Source organism: Lutzomyia longipalpis, chromosome 1, assembly GCF_024334085.1.
Source record: "Lutzomyia longipalpis isolate SR_M1_2022 chromosome 1, ASM2433408v1".
Classification (NCBI taxonomy): domain Eukaryota; kingdom Metazoa; phylum Arthropoda; class Insecta; order Diptera; family Psychodidae; genus Lutzomyia; species Lutzomyia longipalpis.
The window spans coordinates 26,470,264-26,489,554 of NC_074707.1; the positions used below are offsets into that span (position 1 = coordinate 26,470,264).

At 31.7% G+C, this 19,291-nt stretch overlaps 3 protein-coding genes across 4 annotated transcripts in view; 1 reads left to right on the forward strand and 2 right to left on the reverse strand.

The window, feature by feature from the left end:
* LOC129797536 (REST corepressor) overlaps positions 1 to 19,291 on the forward strand; it is a 303,631-nt gene that overhangs the window by 225,968 nt on the left and 58,372 nt on the right. The window lies entirely within an intron of this gene.
* Positions 121 to 1,448, reverse strand: LOC129797679 (uncharacterized). Its single transcript, XM_055840476.1, has one exon. It carries the CDS (start codon positions 1,189 to 1,191, stop codon positions 301 to 303), a length of 891 nt encoding a protein of 296 aa, XP_055696451.1. The 5' UTR covers positions 1,192 to 1,448; the 3' UTR covers positions 121 to 300.
* LOC129797782 (ejaculatory bulb-specific protein 3-like) lies at positions 6,928 to 12,488 on the reverse strand. Of its 2 annotated transcripts, none has more exons than XM_055840626.1 (4): positions 12,068 to 12,488; positions 8,080 to 8,269; positions 7,963 to 8,000; positions 6,928 to 7,509 (listed from the first exon to the last, which is right to left on the reverse strand). In XM_055840626.1, exons 1-4 carry the CDS (start codon positions 12,092 to 12,094, stop codon positions 7,408 to 7,410), a joined length of 357 nt encoding a protein of 118 aa, XP_055696601.1. In that variant the 5' UTR covers positions 12,095 to 12,488; the 3' UTR covers positions 6,928 to 7,407. The 2 variants fall into 2 exon arrangements, with proteins under 2 accessions (XP_055696601.1, XP_055696600.1); XM_055840625.1 differs by having other exon boundaries at positions 8,080 to 8,421.

The window sequence follows — 19,291 nt, forward strand, 5'->3', positions numbered from 1 at the left end:
CAGGTTGTTTAATTCAAGCACATTATAATGATAATTTTATGAAACATAAATGATTTTATTTCAAACACGAAAGAAAACATAATTACTTCAATGTCAAGTATATAAAATTAAAAGAACAAATTAGTTTCGGAATTTTTTAAGAAAAAAAAATGAAAATAATATGAGAATAATACTTCACATGCGATTTCTGATACTTTATAATAAAAAAGATAATAGAAAAAATCGTCTTGTATTTCTTACAAGAGTTCCTGTAGTTTCATGAAAAGAAATTATCTGAAATGAAAGACAACGCGGTCATCTTTATGAAGTCCCAAGAATTGGACGAGGATGTGCCCGACGACGGTGTCCTTTCTGATTCATCATCTCGGTCATTTCTAGCGTGATGATAGGTTTTTCCGGGCAGTACTTGATGGTGTGTGCTTGATTTCCACTTGCAGAGCATCGCGGGCAGACATACGCATAGAGTCGAGGGCATGTAACATTTCCTCGGGCATCCTTAACGCTATGACTCATATAAGTCTCAAACGGTTCCTTATTGTTCATGCAAAACACACAATAAGGTTTTTGCTCTTTTACCTTCTTGGCCCTGCGTTTGTATTCCATGAAGGGTTGATCTCTGGCGTTCCAAGATGCATCGATGGTGTGTGGTTTCATCGGGGATAAATTATCGATTCTGTAAAGATGATCGTCACTCCAGCATTGATATGCCATGCCCATCACTGTAGATTGATTTGTGGGATCCATGTAGTTTGTGGGGCTCCAATTGAAGATATTTTGTCCGGAAGTAGAGCAGCTGCTGTATCCCGATTCCGGTGGTGATTGTGCAAATGGGGGATTGCAAAATGATATATTCAGCAGTGGCTGAATCGACGAGTGATGGCAAATTTCTTCCTTCTGAGTTGGTGAATCATCCGGAAGGTCACATTGCTTTGTAGTTTTGTTGAAAATTTCACTCAGAAGTTCCTCTATCTCTGCTTTTGTACAATCCCAAATAGTGGGCAATTTGCTGGACACATTGGATCCATGTACTTCTTTGTCGATTGCACGCGCCAACTCATCCCATTCTAAACCTGAATCCTCAGGCCCAAGAGCCGAGGAAGGCTCAATATATTCACCAGCGTCGTGGCCATTTAGCTGGAATTCAACGTCCGGGGGGATATTGTTGAAACGATCTTCACAGTAAAACTCCATCGCTTATAGCTTTCAATATTTAGCGAGAGGATACAAATTTACACCAATAAATTCCTTGGGTGTTGCTTAAATTCCATGCAAATGCAAAAGGGCACGATAAAACACAAAAAACACAAACTTTTTGAGTACGGACGCCACTTTAAGCGGACAGAAAAAATCAAGAATTAGCGGAAAAATTGCTCTTCTTTGTCACGTGATACTCTCCTACTTGCTCTCCTTTTACTAAAGAGAGAGAGATCCCTCCAGAGCGGCACGAGTGGGTGAGGCGGCATTTTTCGGCCCTCTCGATCGTTTTTCTCTCAAAGTTTTTGCTCAACGAGGCTTTTTTTTCTCTTGAACTTTAAAATTTTATTTTCACAAAAATTTGCATCATGCAGCTAGGCTCATAAGTCCCAAAGTTTTTATTTTAACAGGCCACAATAATTTTTCCCCCCAACCCCTCTTCAAGTAGCGCCCATATAAATAAAATAAATAAAATTATGGCGAAATTTTAAATTTACCGAGTTTACCGTCTTAAATGTTGTGTGAAATTGATTTCTCCATTTTCCAGTAATTATTTGAGATTGATAAGTGGCCCCAATGCACACCCATACATGTTTTTTAAGGTCTCTAGGAAAAATATCTCATTTTTTTCCAATATTTTAGGAATTCTTTTGATATAATCTTCATTTACTCCATTTTAATACATCTTCTATTCTGCTCCGCCACAATTAATTTCTATTCATTTTTTTTCTTTTTACCCTAGGTTTCCTTATCATACAAGACAAGATATAAAGCTGAAAAATCTGTCCGTTTGGCTGGACTCGCCCTCCCCAACGAATATATGATTTTCTATTACAGCTACAAATGAAATTTGCTCACACGTGATTGGGGGCTCAACTTTGCTAGTATTTAATATTTTACCTTTTTAGTTAGTATATTATAATAATACGTAATAATAATATTATTATAATACAGTTTGTTATGAAGACGATTCATCCTCCGAGGATTTTTCTTTCGCACTGTGCTGAAAAATGAAATGATCAATACCTATTAAAATTTAGATTTGTTTGCGAACCACAGAGAAATTTAAATTGAATTATTTCTTGCTAATGCCTCCGGTTTCCCAATCAATGGAACTTCAAAGGATGATCAAACATAGAAGAAGTAGACTGAAAACAAGAAAATTCATTTAATTTTTTTGGAATGGGAAAAAACTTCTCTTTTTGCTTTTTTTTTTTTTAACTTTTCCCCCTTTATCTCTACATACTTTAAATAATGAAATCTTTTGGTCAAATTTTGTATCATGGCGGTGAGCCATTTTTATTTGTATAAAAAAATCAATCTGAAAATATCTTAATTGGTCGCATCACATGTACAAAGCAGTAACTATGTAAGTCCTTCCTTCGGGAATCAGAATGAGGTTCATACGTATAAAGTTCTTGCTGGAGAGAAGGCGCCAGTATACTCATTAAATCTCATAATTTCGCAACAGATGTGAGAAATGTGTTTGTGACTCACGGCATACTCTTGAAAATGAGAGACAACACTTATTTCGACCTTGTATGTGAATTGCTTTTTTTTTTTATATAAAGGATGGTTCCATAAAGGGCATCGGTGTATAATGATATTTCTGTAAACTTTTTTTTAAATTTTTAATAATGTATAACATATAAACACAATAATTCATGTTTTTCACAGTTAATCAATGAGAATCGATCAACGCAAAATAAGCTATTTGTATTGAAAGACGGAAGGAGATATTCTTCGTTATTTTGAAGTTTATGGAACTTTACACATTTCTGCCAGCATAGCAGATGATTATTGTAGATGAAATGTTTTTTTTTTTAATTTCCATATATCATCTAAATCTACTGCTTCTACATAACTTAACCCTTCGTATACTATGAGGGGTAGATGACTGACCCCACAGCTATATTTTGATTAATTGAGCCTTAGTTCTAAGTGTAGAACAGTAGTAGTAGGACAGTCTAAGTGTAGAAAAAACTGAGGAAGGTTGCCCTGAAATTTGGCAAAAAGTTAAAGATTGGTAAAGTTTAGTGTTGGACTAACTTTGGGTAAAAGTCTTTTCACGTAACGAATCGAGTGAATTTTTAATTCTGCAATTCTCCTTTGCAATGATCTACTTCTACGTAGGTAAATTTTACGAATAGGTACCCTTAAAGAACGACTGAGACCTACGATTGTAGAAGTATACCTAATACCTATTCCCTTGGAATAATCCATAAAAGAATAAATAACTCAAAAAAGCTGTTTTTTTTTCAAAAATAGAAGTAACAGCTGAAAATCATAAACAGATGCGATAAACATTATTATACTTGAGAGACCCCAGAAGAACTCTGAAAGAATTCACAGCTCAGCTGCAGTGGTGGTCAAAATGTGGTCTCTTTAAAGGATCCTTCATGCTTCTTGTTTGTATGAAAACCATAAAATAGTAATAAATTTGAAAAAAAAATTATAGGTAGCCAAATAAGCAACAATGTGAGGTCATGGAAATATACAGGCATGTCTACCTTTTTTTTGTATAATGTATTTAATGTTTTTTTTAGCATTAGATGTATTTTTCTATTTGATATTTAGCGCATTTAGCCCATTTGGTGAACAGATTACATAAATATGCACCTAATTAGAAACGAAAGCATGCGATGAGGAAGTCTGGGTTAAGTAGCATATATCGCCAAAATTGTAGCGATTGGCAAAATGCACAATTTTATAAGTAGAATCTCAAAGGTTTTTCGTTTTTTAAGTTTTTCGTAGAACTTAAGGAAAGTATGTTACAGGGTTCACGGTTCACTACCTAAACTAACATTTAAATTGTGAGATATGTGTCTCAGAGTTTGTACTATAATAAAATGGATGAGGGGAGGATGGGGTTTTAAAAAGCGTTGGCGTTATGTGTGTTTTTGCTTTCTGTAAGATGAAATTAGTACTACTCATTTTATTTTTCTATCCACATTCTCGCTGTTCTTGATCTTTTTAATAATGAAATGTTCACATGGAAGCGGAAGTTGTCTCTTTTCTCAGTGAAAATATTACAAAATGAAGATAATATTGAAAGAGTATTGTATACCATTTTCTTCGAATTTTCTCTATGTTGCTTTTACTTGAGAATACATTATATTATTTTAATGCACGGAAATTAACAAAAGATATACTACACCCTGAACTTTCAGAGTTCTGTACGTAATGACAGTGTGTTCTTTGCACATACTATAGGGGAGAGCGGGGTTAAAAAAGTCACTTAAGGGTTTAGAAAAAGCTCAAAATATCATATTTCCCAAATGGATAAAGTGAAATGTTTAGCTCATTTCTTTAGGAAATTTACTGCCCTACAATTCTTTCTCAGATCATTTTGTTCTATGTAGCTAGGAAATATGATATTTTAGACTTTTTCTAAACCCTTAAGTGACTTTATTAGCCCCGCCCTCCCCTACTACTTGAGAATTTGTACAAAATTGAATAAATAATTTGACTAAGACCTCAAAACCCTTCATCAACATCATAGTTTTATTTATTCTCACAAATTTTCAACTAATTTTTATACAATTTGCAAGAATTTTAGACTTTTCTGAATACAAGAGAAACACACAGAACTATATAACTATATAACCTATATGTAATTTAAAATAACATACAGTGAATAGTAGTATAGAGACATTAGTTTCGGAGGCTATGGTATGGGAATGAAGATGGGCACTAAAAATTTCACAGCATGAATGCTTTTATGTTGCAAAAACAAGATAAAAGCCACACGAGGGAGTATGGGATGCATTCTTTTGCAGGAAAGCTTTTGGTGATGCGCTTTTTGAATTTCCCAACCCAACGTCTAAATTCATTTCCTTTCCATCTCGCATTTTTTATCAGAAGGATGATAGTAAGAGATTTCTGTGGGGAGAAGAATATACGGAAGCATAGCTCATGACAAAAGATCTATTATACAGCGTAAGACGTATGAGTATATGTCTCTATCTCTTTCTCAAACTTTCAAACATAAATTTCACTTTGGAGGAAATGCAATATATAGTAGTATCTAAGAGCATATAGATAATGATTTTGAGCTTACAATTTCATTGCTTTACATATATCTACGAGAAGCTTTTTCACGTAATGTTGTGGGAGTCAAAATAATAATTCCACGTTATTATAATAATCAAATTTTATGCTTAATTTCCGTCCACATTGAATTAATTTTTAAATATTATTAATTATTAATAAATCGTCGCTCCCATGAAAAAGTATGTAACTTCATAGGAAATTCACAGTCGTTATCATAGTTTTCCATGGGAGCGGCGAAATGTTCTGTAGGTATCTATTTTAATTTCTGAGATTGCTCGTCCATATTTTTTTTTCTATGGTATCTGCACTAAAGACTTTTATAGTTCGTCAATATTATGGAATATAGGAAAAAAAACAACTCTTAACTTCTAAAGCTGATATTCGATTTACTAGCTTTTTTGTAGTCTATATTTGTAGGCCTCAATATGCCTCTTATGGTCGCTATGGTTAGATGTGGAGAAGTAATGAGCGACTTACCAGATACTATAGAAACATTTTTCATACTCAATCATGTTAGTTATACATATTTCATATTTCTATCAAATTAAACTCTTTCGAATTCATTTAGAATGTTCCTATATTAATTTCATCGATCTCCTTGATCTTTGTAAATTGATGAAAGAGAGTTTCTCTAGTTCTGTAGTCATTGAAAATTTGCTTAAGAGAAGGAATATTACTCGTTTATCCAAAATTATACTTTCGATAAGTTGGTTAATTTGGTAATTCACGAAACTTGAGTTTTCAAGAAGGTTTCTATTCAAACACTAAAATCTTTTGACCATCCATTCCACGGTATCTGAGTTTTTTTTTTAATCAAAAAGGAATGAAGAACATATTTAAGTGGGTTCAAAAAATTATTATACTTTTATTATAAAACTTTGAAGGTCCTTTCAATATATACTTTTTAGATCGATAGTAATATTAAATCCAATTGTTTCATTTCAAATTATTAATATGTCAATAGTGAATTTCTGTAAACTAATGTGTATTATATTACCTGCGTAATTGGAGTAATAGTATTAGTAAATAGGTGCCGTCTGGTTCAAGAACCATTTTTTTTTAGAATAAAACTGATTTATTTTAACACGAGGAAACAAGTTGTATTTAAAAAAACAAGAAAAATTATTATCCTACAAAGTACTGGATGCTAATCTGTTTAATTTCGTCAGTAGTTACATTCTTTTTTTGACTATTATTGATGATTTTTAAACGTTCAAAATTTTCCGACTTAAAGTTACTAAATGTTATGTTATGGCGTATATTTATGCAAAACTCTATATTTCCAAGGAACTCAGGAAAAATTTTCTACCGAAGGAATCTTTTGTTTACCTGTGGTTCCCGTATATAAATGTAGCGAAGAAAAACACAGAAAATACTTTAATTAAATAGCTAATTAAATGTCGTCCAAACAAAGAACAGAATGTAAATTTGCAAATAATGTGTCATGCTAAGGAATAAGAATATAATGCATCTCTCCCTATATATGTACGTACATAGAAGCTTTCATGATTCATATTCGTCTTCGCTTGGTATTCGCTTTTGAAATAACACGTAAGACACATAAGATAATACACATAATGAGTCGAAGCAGTAGAAGAAGAAAGTAAAGAGCGGAAGTTTTACTTTATAAATGACGGTCCAACACAAATTACGACAATTGAATAAATGATTGACATAATGTAATTTTTATCACATTTTTTTTTATACAATTTATTCTCATATACAACTTCTAATGGGATTTTCACACAATATACCATTCATAATATGGGATGAGTTTAAATGTTAAATTGAATTGGGTATATTTTCAAAATTAAATTACAGCTGAGCTGAGTATACAACTTGGGTGTATATACTAAAATACCATAGGATACCGTATATGTTTAAAATTATAACTGAATTGACTAAAAGTCTGCTATTGAATTGGGACCAGGAGAGATATTTTGTGGAAGAATTTCGTACTGCAGATAGGCAAGACATGTTTTAGTTTAGAGACGGCATATAATGCGACGATCCTTTTGATATGTTGCTAATGTTGGCCAAATCACGTCAAAATATCTGAGAGATGATGTTGGATGAACAAAGAGAATCAATTGAGTTGGTTCTACAAATCTGTGTATCTTCATTCGATGAAAAATTTGCAGAAAATGGGTGAATAGATCATCAGCCAGCATATGCCTGTATCAGCTTCGTCCATTCGGCAGGATATGTTTTTTGGACATAGGCAAGAGTTCGTCGAATTTGGCTTACTTCAGTTGGGGAGCACTGTAGTTGGCATGAAACAGTGGTTTGAAAATATAATAAGCAAATAGAATAATAAATGGGATCCTTAATATTATAGCTAGCATGAGCAATGCAACAGAGTTTAAGTACCATAATACATTAGATAAAATTTTGAATCTGTTCTAAAGACAATATATAGGTACGACATTAATTCATTTTGAGATATAAAGTTACTAGAACAAAAAAAAAAAAACGATAAAATTTATTGATAATTAAATAATTAAAGAAACTATTCACTTTGGGAAATAGACTCTCAGTTAGAACCTCAGTGATAAAGAAAACTTTTTTTTTTAAATAAACCTTCAATATTAATATTAAAGTCAATTTTCTTTAATCTTAATGGTTCACCCTTTGATTTAGGCAAGGAAAATACTTGGTGTTGGCCACGAAGTGGAACACCAACTAATTAGGAAAAAAAAAATCAAATTAACGAACCTGTGGACAGTTACCTCGGAGCACAAATGGCGCTAAACCTGTCAGTAAAAACAAGATATTAACAAAAGATTTAAAGGAGATTAAACAAAATGCATTGCAGAATCATTGAAAACTTACTCTTGAGGCGTTTGCCTACAGGATCGCAGGGAGCTTCTCCGATGGCGCATTTGAGCTGCCGCATCAGGTAGCGCTTGTCCTGAAGTGCTTTGTCGATTACTTCATCCGAAACGGGAGGACGTGTGCTCGCAATCGATGCTGAGAAAACCATTTGCAAGAAGAGAGTAAAGAGAACCACCGCAAAGTACACCTGGAACCGAAATCCTTTGATATTTCGCTCCATGCAAATTCAGAATTGGAAATATCTTTGTGTGGATGAGGTCAAATGAAATGGTATAGTGGGTATATTGTGACGAGATATATGTACGCATGTCAGTGGTTAATTAGTGGTGCTCAATCGACCTGAAATGTGAGAGTTTTTCATTTGTAGAAATATTTGCCAAGCATACCAGGAATGTGCTTGTATCACTCTTGGTGATACAATTAGGAAGAGAAAATGTGAAGGGGTTATATGCTCGTTATTTTAATTAAACATCAGTATTTTGTACCTATTCTTAATGATTTTTTTTACTTATTACATATACCAATTTAAGTGCATTAGTATCTAGGGCCGATTGCAAAAAAAAAAATTCTGCGTTAGGTGCGACCTAAGTCAGTGATGGTCGTAAAAATGGAATCTATAGTACAATTGTGAGCATAAAAATGGCACTTTTTTTTCTTTTGAGCATTTTGAGTTTTCTGTTGAGTTTTTCACTTTAAATTTTTCAAATGAGTTTTCCATTATGATTTTTCTATAGAGTTTTTCACTTTTATGAAGAGTTTTTCATATATTTCTGTGGTTTTCTGCTTTCTTTAGAATTGAGTTTTTGTCCGGAAAATGACGTGTATAAATATAGAACACTCTTGCATCTACTATGGAAAGACGTGAATATATATAGACGTCAGTCATACTTACAATTTTTCTATAGAGTTTTTCAACAAATATTTTCTATAGAGTTTTTAGGGTTTTATGAAGAGTTTTTCATTTTTAGGAAGAGTTTTTCAGTATTATGAAGAGTTTTTCAACAAATTTTTTCTATAGAGTTTTTTGGGTTTAATGAAGAGTTTTACATTTTTAGGAAGAGTTTTTCAACATTATGAAGAGTTTTTCAAGTTTTCTGAAGAGTATTTCATTTTTTTGCTCTCTTTATGATTAATTGGATTTTCTTCTCTGGAAAACGACGTGTATATATAGAACACTCTTGTATCTACTACGGAAAGACGTGAATATACATATATACACGTCAGTTATGCTTTCAATTTTTCTAAAGAGTTTTTCACTTTTTCTATAGAGTTTTTCAGTTTTATGAAGAGTTTTTTTTTTACTTTTTCTATAGAGTTTTTCAGTTTTATGAAGAGTTTTTTACTTTTTCTAGAGTTTTTTGAAAAGTTTTTCATTTTTAGAGTTTTTCAGTATTATGAAGAGTTTTTCAACAAATTTTTTTCTATAGAGTTTTTTTGGTTTTATGAAGAGTTTTTCATTTTTAGGAAGAGTTTTTCAGTATTATGAAGAGTTTTTCAACAAATTTTTTCTATAGAGTTTTTTGGGTTTTATGAAGAGTTTTTCATTTTTAGGAAGAGTTTTTCAGTATTATGAAGAGTTTTTCAACAAATTTTTTCTATAGAGTTTTTTGGGTTTAATGAAGAGTTTTTCATTTTTAGGAAGAGTTTTTCAACATTATGAAGAGTTTTTCATTTTTAGGAAGAGTTTTTCAACAAATTTTTTCTATAGAGTTTTTCAGTTTTATGAAGAGTTTTTCAGTTTTATGAAGAGTTTTTTTTTTTACTTTTTCTATAGAGTTTTTTTTTGTGTTTTTTGAAGGTTTTCATTTTCATAAATAGCTTTTCAGTTTTTTGTGAAGAGTTTTTCGGGTTTTCTGAAGAGTTTTTCGGTTTTCTATAGAATATAAAAAAAAACTCTTTAGAAAAATTGAAAAACTCTTCATAAAAATTAAAAACTCTTCACAAAACTCTATAGAAAAAATTTGTTGAAAAACTCTTCATAATACTGAAAAACTCTTCAGAAAACCCAAAAAACTCTTTAGAAAATATTTATTGAAGAACTCTTCAAAAAACACAAAAAAAACTCTATAGAAAAAGTAAAAAAAAAACTCTTCATAATACTGAAAAACTCTTCATAAAAGTGAAAAACTCTTCCTAAAACTGAAAAACTCTTCATAAAAATGAAAAACTTTTCAAAAAACTCTTTAGAAAAAGTAAAAAAAACTCTTCAAAAAACTGAAAAACTCTATAGAAAAAGTGAAAAACTCTTTAAAAAAAATTGAAAGCATAACTGACGTCTATATATATGCACGTCTTTCCGTAGTAGATACAAGAGTGTTCTATATATACACGTCGTTTTCCAGAGGAGAAAATCCAATTAACCATAAAGAGAGCAAAAAAATGAAATACTCTTCAGAAAACTTGAAAAACTCTTCATAATGTTGAAAAACTCTTCCTAAAAATGAAAAACTCTTCATTAAACCCAAAAAACTCTATATAAAAAAATTGTTGAAAAACTCTTCATAATACTGAAAAACTCTTCCTAAAAGTGAAAAACTCTTCATAATACTGAAAAACTTCCTAAAAATGAAAAACTCTTCATAAAACTGAAAAACTCTATAGAAAAAGTGAAAAACTCTTCATAATGTTGAAAAGCTCTTCCTAAAAATGAAAAACTCTTCATAATGTTGAAAAACTCTTCCTAAAAATGAAAAACTCTTCATTAAACCCAAAAAACTCTATAGAAAAAATTTGTTGAAAAACTCTTCATAATGTTGAAAAACTCTTCCTAAAAGTGAAAAACTCTTCATAATACTGAAAAACTCTTCCTAAAAATGAAAAACTCTTCATTAAACCCAAAAAACTCTTTAGAAAAAATTTGTTGAAAAACTCTTCCTAAAAGTGAAAAACTCTTCCTAAAAATGAAAAACTCTTCCTAAAAATGAAAAACTCTTCATAATGTTGAAAAACTCTTCCTAAAAATGAAAAACTTTTCATTAAACCCAAAAAACTCTATAGAAAAAATTTGTTGAAAAACTCTTCATAATACTGAAAAACTCTTCCTAAAAATGAAAAACTCTTCATAAAACCCTAAAAACTCTATAGAAAATATTTGTTGAAAAACTCTATAGAAAAATTGTAAGTATGACTGACGTCTATATATATTCACGTCTTTCCATAGTAGATGCAAGAGTGTTCTATATTTATACACGTCATTTTCCGGACAAAAACTCAATTCTAAAGAAAGCAGAAAACCACAGAAATATATGAAAAACTCTTCATAAAAGTGAAAAACTCTATAGAAAAATCATAATGGAAAACTCATTTGAAAAATTTAAAGTGAAAAACTCAACAGAAAACTCAAAATGCTCAAAAGAAAAAAAAGTGCCATTTTTATGCTCACAATTGTACTATAGATTCCATTTTTACGACCATCACTGACTTAGGTCGCACCTAACGCAGAATTTTTTTTTTTGCAATTGGCCCCTAGTGTTCAAGATAAGTAATTTTATGAAATCAGAGGACATTTTATACGATGGATTGTCTTATATTATGTTCTATATGTTACAATTTGATTTGAGACAAAATAGGTTTATGTGAGAAGACGTGAAAAACTCTAATGCAATAAAATGTTTTAAATTAAAGCATTGAACTCTGTTAAACTGAGCACAATATGGTCCTGTCTCACACATTATGTTAGAGAGATCTTGAGCTAACAGACTAACATAAGAGGAGAGTTAGAACATGTGCACAAAAGGAAAAGTTCTAGATTATGTGGTCAGTAGTGGTATGATTCAATTGCGGATTTCAGGGTGATGAGACACACACAAGAGTTCAATCTAGCTCTCAATTCCCACCAAGTTCCAAAAGGGGTGATTGGGTGTCTGGGAGTTATGTACTTTTCACAATGAGAGACATGACTACAATGCCGAGAGTTCCAGAGATTGAGCAATTTGACGATGAGGATAGAATTGAAAAAAAAAAATTAAACTTTCTATCGTCATACCCTGAGATTCAATGCAGATGGTGACATTGCCGGAATATTAATTGTAATGTGGTCTTGTGAATTTAATTGAAGTGCAAAACTGACTGAACGATTTTTTCACTGAATGCACAAGTCTTGGATTTTTACTCAAGTAGGATGGGGATAAGGAGAAGAATGTAGCAGAAAAAATCACTTTATTCGTTTCCGGTCACACCAAAGTGAATTTTGCAACAGCATAAAAAGCACTATTCAAGTTCACTACTCAAATTGAATAGACGTGCAGTATGAAATGTTCTTCTTAAAATAACTTGTCACCCTCAGTGGTGGAAATTGTTTCCACTATATGGAGTGAGTAAGAGACCCGATGAGAATATAGTGGAGAGCAAACTTATTATTTCGTTTAAGCACGCTTTACAAAGTGCAGAATTGAACTGAAGTTGTACGTACTCTGTCAGCAGTTTTGGATTTGACGCACACGAAAATGGATGAGAAAAAAAAAGATGAAGAGCTGGTGGTGGCAAGATATTATTTGTATTCCCCTCCTTATGGTATATGTCTCCCACTATGGAGTACCTCTCGAACGTTCATGCACCTCTAATCGAGAGTGACCGACATGTATTTCCCCAACCCAAAGCAACTTTTTATACTTATTTCAAGCTTTTAATAATATAATATAATGTACGTATGTACCACAACACAACGTAGCACAATACCCTCCACTTCCAATCCAATCAGATCTTATTAAATGTCACACTGCTTCTTTTAATTACATTAATAACCTTCGGAATACAAAATCCAGCACAGAGATATTTATAAATTAGCTACTAAACCAATAAATACTAAGCTACTAGTCCAATAAATAACGAATATATATAATGTATGTAATGTTAATATTCACAATAATGATTATACAGTTGTTTCTCACAAAATATCCCATCTTCTATGTCCAAATTCTTACAAAATGCTATAAATTAAAATTAGCTTTCTCATCATTAATTAATTTCCAGAAATCGAAAGCTGCGTCGTTCATCGTCGATAGATATCAATGTTAAATGCAAATTTTCTTTAACATAATGATGGTTTCGCAATATTTAGACTTTAGGAAATTTAGTTTTTTTAATATTTAAAGTACAAAAAGATTCAAACGTGATCTATTACATTAACAAGATATAACAAAGTTAATTAAAAATTTACTAATTGTATTGTATTATCCAGCTCTGGGGCCGCCAAAAGCAGACTCCATTATCAGAACCTCGATCCTTAATTTTTCACTGACCAGACAATTCATATACTTAATTCATAATACGAGGATTGGGATTTCCCATAAAGGATTTAGCACAGTACCTATATATCGAAGGCTAAACAATAAAAAGTCGTAAGTCGGTACGGGCACCGAACAGACTTACGACCTTTTATTATTTAGCCCTCGATATGTATATTTATAGGTACTATGCTAAGTTTTGTACATAGGGACTTAGCAAAGTATATTTAACAATCCTCGAGTTCTATTTGAGGTATAATTTATTGATGTTTAAATCATTTTTTTTAATAAAATATCTATTTCTTAATATTTAGCTTGATATTTAGTTTGGCTATTGCTTATCATCCTTATCATACAAAAAACTTGGTGTTGGCCACGAAGTGGAACACCAACTAATTGCATATTCGTATTCGTTTACTAGAGCATTTTTCATGAGGATGGAATTAAACTGAAAAAATGTTCATTACTAAACCTTAAATTTTGAATATGGTGTTTTAGGTCTTAACTTTGGATATCACTAACATACCAAACTACTTGGTACGTATAGGTTGCTTGATTGCAAGTTGGACATAAAATGGGATTTATGTGTACTCAATTGGAAATCGAATAACTATTGCATAGAGATTTTCTCAGAAAACAGGCGTATTGGCATACATTCCATCGAGCAAAGATTTCCATTGAAAATACAGAAAAGTAAGGCGTGTGAATATATTATCTTCGTATGTACATTACATACATATTTTCTAGCCACTAAATTGCTAAAGAATCTTCTTGCATCGACAAGGTCAAATATGGGCTGGAAATATAACTTACCTCTACAAATTTTGAACTTCATTGTTGTATACAATCTCATTTGAGCTCATTTTATTCCATTGTTTTCTCCACACTTAAAAGACACTTTATATAAATTCTGCCTCGAATATAAGACATGAGTGATAATCAAAGCGACAGCTTTTTGAAGTCGAAGGCCATTGTAACTCGAATAATGTACTTCACTAACCAAGATCATTCCATTAAGAGTAAAAGTGATTATATACTTCGTCCATTACAGTACCACATTAAAAAAGTGACTCTAGTATTTTCTGCTTAAAATATTAAAAAAAAATTGTTTTATTTTTATGTGAAGAATTTAGATGTTTTACTCTGATTTTCTTTTATTTAGTATATTTTAGCTGTGTTACTTTCATATACATGGCTTTTGTGTACCGAGCAAAATCGAAAGATGTCAGATCGACTTCGAACTTGGTATGAGAATAAATTAGGATCCCTACAACAAACAAAATTTTAAAAGAATCTATTGATCCGTACTCGAGATACGACTTTCTAAACATTTCTTAGGGTATGACTTTTCTTTTTTCTGTCTTTGCGCATACTTAAATTTATTTGCGCTCTAATTTGCTCTTACGCAATTGGTACCTACACTGAAAGAAACACAGCTCTCGTTAGCTTTGTCGCTTACCTATACATTTTTATTTAATAAGCAATAGAACCTTAAACAGTGACAACAACCATTTGACAACTTTTTTTTTATTGAACTGCTAAAAATCAGAATAATTTGAAAAAATCCATTTAACATTCTGTTTCAAATAATAAAGGCCTAATTAATTTGAATCTAGAAAATTATGTAAAATTGGCATCATTTTCTTTGGTTTTATTTTGTTTATTTTGAAATTGAAAAACATGGAAGTACGTGGAAATTATTTTGTCATGATTCATTGGCAAGGAAATGACTTTCTAACACAGTAATTGCACCATCTCAATACATAATTGTATTTCTAAAGAAAACGCATTGGTTTTATTTTTTTTTATTACTGTACTTACATTATATTTTTATACAAGGATAAGTACAATCGTCGAAAATCTGTTCTTTCTTTGATCAGACTTCAGATTTTGTTCGAATTTAATTAATTTTCTTTGAAATATTCATAAATGAGTTTTAGGTTGATTCTTTTATCAAATAGAGCTAGGTAATGTAATGCTCGATTACTTATTACGATTACGATACTTATTTTGTAGTAATTACATTTTTACAGCCCATATGTCCATATGAATATGTATGTTTTTCAGTACATACATATACTATATGTATTTACATTATGTATATACAAACACTTTAATTAATTAGAATGTGCTTGCATATTAAGGAAATTGCCGAAATATGGAATTGTGGTGAGAGTGGTAATCTAAATTTTCAGCAAGTTGGTACCTGGTACATGTTATTCGTAATTTGAAGTAGCATTTATGCGAAAACAGTTAATCCGTCAGTTTCTCATCGTTCGGTGGGAATAACTTCCTTAAATACCTTCCACTTAATCTCTTTTAGAGAATGTGTACCATGTTCTTTGAGATATTGTCTTGCTAGTTAATCATGAATTTGATTAAATTACTTACCGAAAATTTCATATAAATTTGGTAAACCCGTTAAAAATGAATGTTCAGGTGAGAGTAATGTTGGTCTATTTGTTTGTGGTCAAAATAATATCAATACAGCTTTGCATAATCCACGTTTGTTTAATTGAATAATTTTAATGAGGTGGAATCAATCAATGGGGATTTGACAGAAATAAATAACATTTATTCACGGAAATTTTATTGTTTTACTGCTTTCGTGATATTCCTTTTCTTTTTTTTTATTAAATAAAACTTCCGTTTATAAAGCAACTGGTACTACGTAATTGCCAAGAGTGAAAAAAGTGCAGAGTGATGCCACTTCGTTATGTGATGCCAAGAGTTGTCTAATGGTACGTACAATTAAGTATTTATGTGTTATCTTGCGACGCGAAGATCCAAGATAGATAGGTATACTTTCTCCAATTTCTCTGAAAACATGTATGCGTACTTACCCAACGCCAAGTATAAACTCACACTCTTATTATATATTATTTATGTGCTGAGACTCTTGTTTACACCAAAATGTAGAAATGAATGTTGTAGAATTTTAATGGTAAATTTGATTAGTGACATAACAAGCCGGCACTCGAAAAGCGAAGTAGGGAGATTTTATTAATATGAGTTTACACGTGCAATTTTATGCTTTTGATGTATAAATTCAATTTCTGATCCGATTCAAAATGAGTATTCTCTTTCCTTTCAACACGAGTAAATATTTTCAATTTAAATGACAAATAAAATAAGAAATGGTCTTAGGGATTCATTTATTACAAGCATGTTGTATGTATTATCCGTATTATCCCAATTGTGCTTTTTAACTGTGATTCTTTTTATTGTCATCTTATATTTTCGGATTGATTTTCCAATTTGGCATATATCTTTGTTTTCTGAGTGATAGTTTTGCGACCTCCTAAAGGTTGGAATGAAATGAGTGTAAAAGTTAAGAAAAATTCGTGAATTATACGACTAATTTGAAATGCGACCAGACCGAGCGTTGATCAGTTGGTTGCGTGGTTTTTAGTTCTTTTAGTAATAATCTAAATTAAGTATTATGATAAGCGATGCTTTTTTGGGTAGATTGGAGCCTAATATCAATTTCCAATTATTGCATTGAAAAGAAGCCAATTTCAAACACTATTTAGGACTCCACAAGCACATGAAGTTATATAGGGCAACTTAATGGAGAATGTAGGGGAAAAATAAATATATTTGATGACAATCGTAAAGATTGCAAACTCCGTATCTTGCATTTCGATCGGTCAAGTAGTTTAGAAATGCATAGCCGAACAGGAACGATTTCTTTCTTATATGCCATTTAAGCCGAGTCTTCAATCACGTGTGAGCAAATTTCATTTAAGTATATAATAGAGGAGCATATATAAGTGCGAGGGGGGGGGTAAGATAAATAATATATTACTATGGAGGGGGGTTGGGGCGGAATCCCACATGGCGCTTGCAACTATCGCCATTAAGAATTTCTTCATAATCCATCCATCCGTTTAGGAGGAGTTCATGTGCCACAAACAAACAGATTTTTCAGCTAAATTATGCGCTGGACTTTTTATTACAATTTATTGGCATACCTATAAATTAAATAAAGTAAATTGGTAGGTACCTATAGAAAAGTAATTGCGATTGGAATAAAATCTCGTCAAATTACATGGAGACGGAAATAATTACAATTTATTTTAGAAAAATAATGGAATCTATGTATCTAGTTAAATCATTCGGATTTATTTATTTTATCATATGGATGATTTTCATATTTGCTTAGAAAATTCAACGGAATTCCAATAGCTGAAAATATATGTATGTTTAGAAAACGTGCTGAAAAAAATTGGATTCATTAATGTTACTTTGTGTTTTTTGCATATATAGGCAATATATTACAGTCTTCCCCTTGTTCAGCTTGTGTGGTAAATTGAGCAACCAGTTCAGACTAATTGCGTCAAGGGAGAGATTGTCGCATAAAAAAAGGGTTTGCTGTTAGCTGATGGTGCTGTGAGTAACAATGTCATTCATATTCGCGAATATAAATATTTGTCAGAGCCACCACACACAAAACACGCACAGTGCGGATATTTTATGGCACCACATTTGCTATAGGCCCTCTCCTGCCTAGTTGAGAGATGAAACGATTTTCATTCCACTCATGCACCAATCCTCCATTCCGCCCTGCTGTTCAGCCATACACTCAGTCATTATTAATTGTCGTCTCGTTATGAAAATGTAATTAAATAAAAATTAATAACCAGCAATTTCTGTTGCCCATTTCACAGAGTAATGGCTAGTAGTAAGTTGAAAAAAAAAACATACCCCAGAGACACAAAAAACCAACAAGTATACCCAAAGTGTACCAAGTAGAGCGATTTTATGGTCATTCAGTGTACATCTATCGCTGCCTCCACTTTAATACATATTTAGGATTTAGGATTTGCCAACTGCAATGCTAAGTTCATCACATACATATAAATGTACTAATCAACCCGAGCCCCCAATCACGTGTGAGAAAACTCCATTTTAAGCTATATAAGGGGGGCGTATATTAGTAGGGGGGATGAATAATACGGTACCCCGAAAACGTTTTAAAATAAAAAAATTCCGTTATTTGACCCTTCAGCAGGTAGAAAATGGTAAAAAATCAATTTCTCTGTGGGGGCGCTATAAAGGGGGAGGGGGCGTGATCCCATATAGCGCTTGCAACTTGTATTGACCCCCTCTACCCCCATACCAAATTTCATCAAGATCGGTCCAGCCGTTTCGGAGGAGTTCATGTGCCACAGACAAACTTTTCAGCTTTTATTAAGAAGAAGAAGATAATTCCATTACCTTTAAAATGCTGAATTTTTCTTGCAATTCGTTTTGCCCATATAAACTATAAATTCTAATATATGTATGTTATGTAAAGAATTTAAGTATCTCTAGAATTCTTTATCTCACCCCCTACATGCCATGAAAGCTGCACCTGCATACCACCATTCTCAGCATTTAATAAATGTCCTTAAATATGTGCCGTGCATATGCATTGAACAAATGCAAGTCTAGATCAGGTCTAGATATGAATTTATTTTAAATATATTTGGAATTATATAAAATATGATTCACCCTATTTTATTATTTTATTATCCTATATTCGGTTCAGTATCCCTTTTAGTATAACCCTCTTTAAGAGGTTCGTTCTCATATAAATAATAAAATAAATTGACATCCTCATTAAAATGCAATTTCATACTTTTGAAAATTGTGCACAACAGAGTGAATAGCTTAAAATAAACTTTTGTTTTTACGGGGAACGAAAAAAAAATCGTGAAAATGAAAGATAAAACCATGTAAAGAAAATGATGAATATTAGTGCATGTAGTTTCAAATAAAATTATATTTTATCTTCTTTGATATAATACATTGCGCTACACTGAAGTGGAATTTTTCTAAATTTTCTCTTTCCATTTTTATGGAACAATATTCTTCTTCGTCTTTTGTGTTGATAGAACTGTTTTTTTTTGGTTAAATGTGTTGCTTTTTGAAGCTAAAGTACATTGAAATGAAGAAGCTAGGAATATAATTTCTTTCATCCTTTTTCACAAGGAAAATTC

What these genes read in the sequence shown, in the direction of transcription:
- LOC129797679 (XM_055840476.1), bottom strand. Translation starts at nt 1,191, where the DNA reads ATGGAGTTTTACTGTGAAGATCGTTTCAACAATATCCCCCCGGACGTT.
- LOC129797782 (XM_055840625.1), bottom strand. Translation starts at nt 8,302, where the DNA reads ATGGAGCGAAATATCAAAGGATTTCGGTTCCAGGTGTACTTTGCGGTG. An exon ending in TGTAGGCAAACGCCTCAAGA is followed by an intron (nt 8,001 to 8,079) that starts GTAAGTTTTCAA and finishes TTTTACTGACAG; the next exon opens with GTTTAGCGCCATTTGTGCTC. An exon ending in TCCGAGGTAACTGTCCACAG is followed by an intron (nt 7,510 to 7,962) that starts GTTCGTTAATTT and finishes TGCCAACTACAG; the next exon opens with TGCTCCCCAACTGAAGTAAG.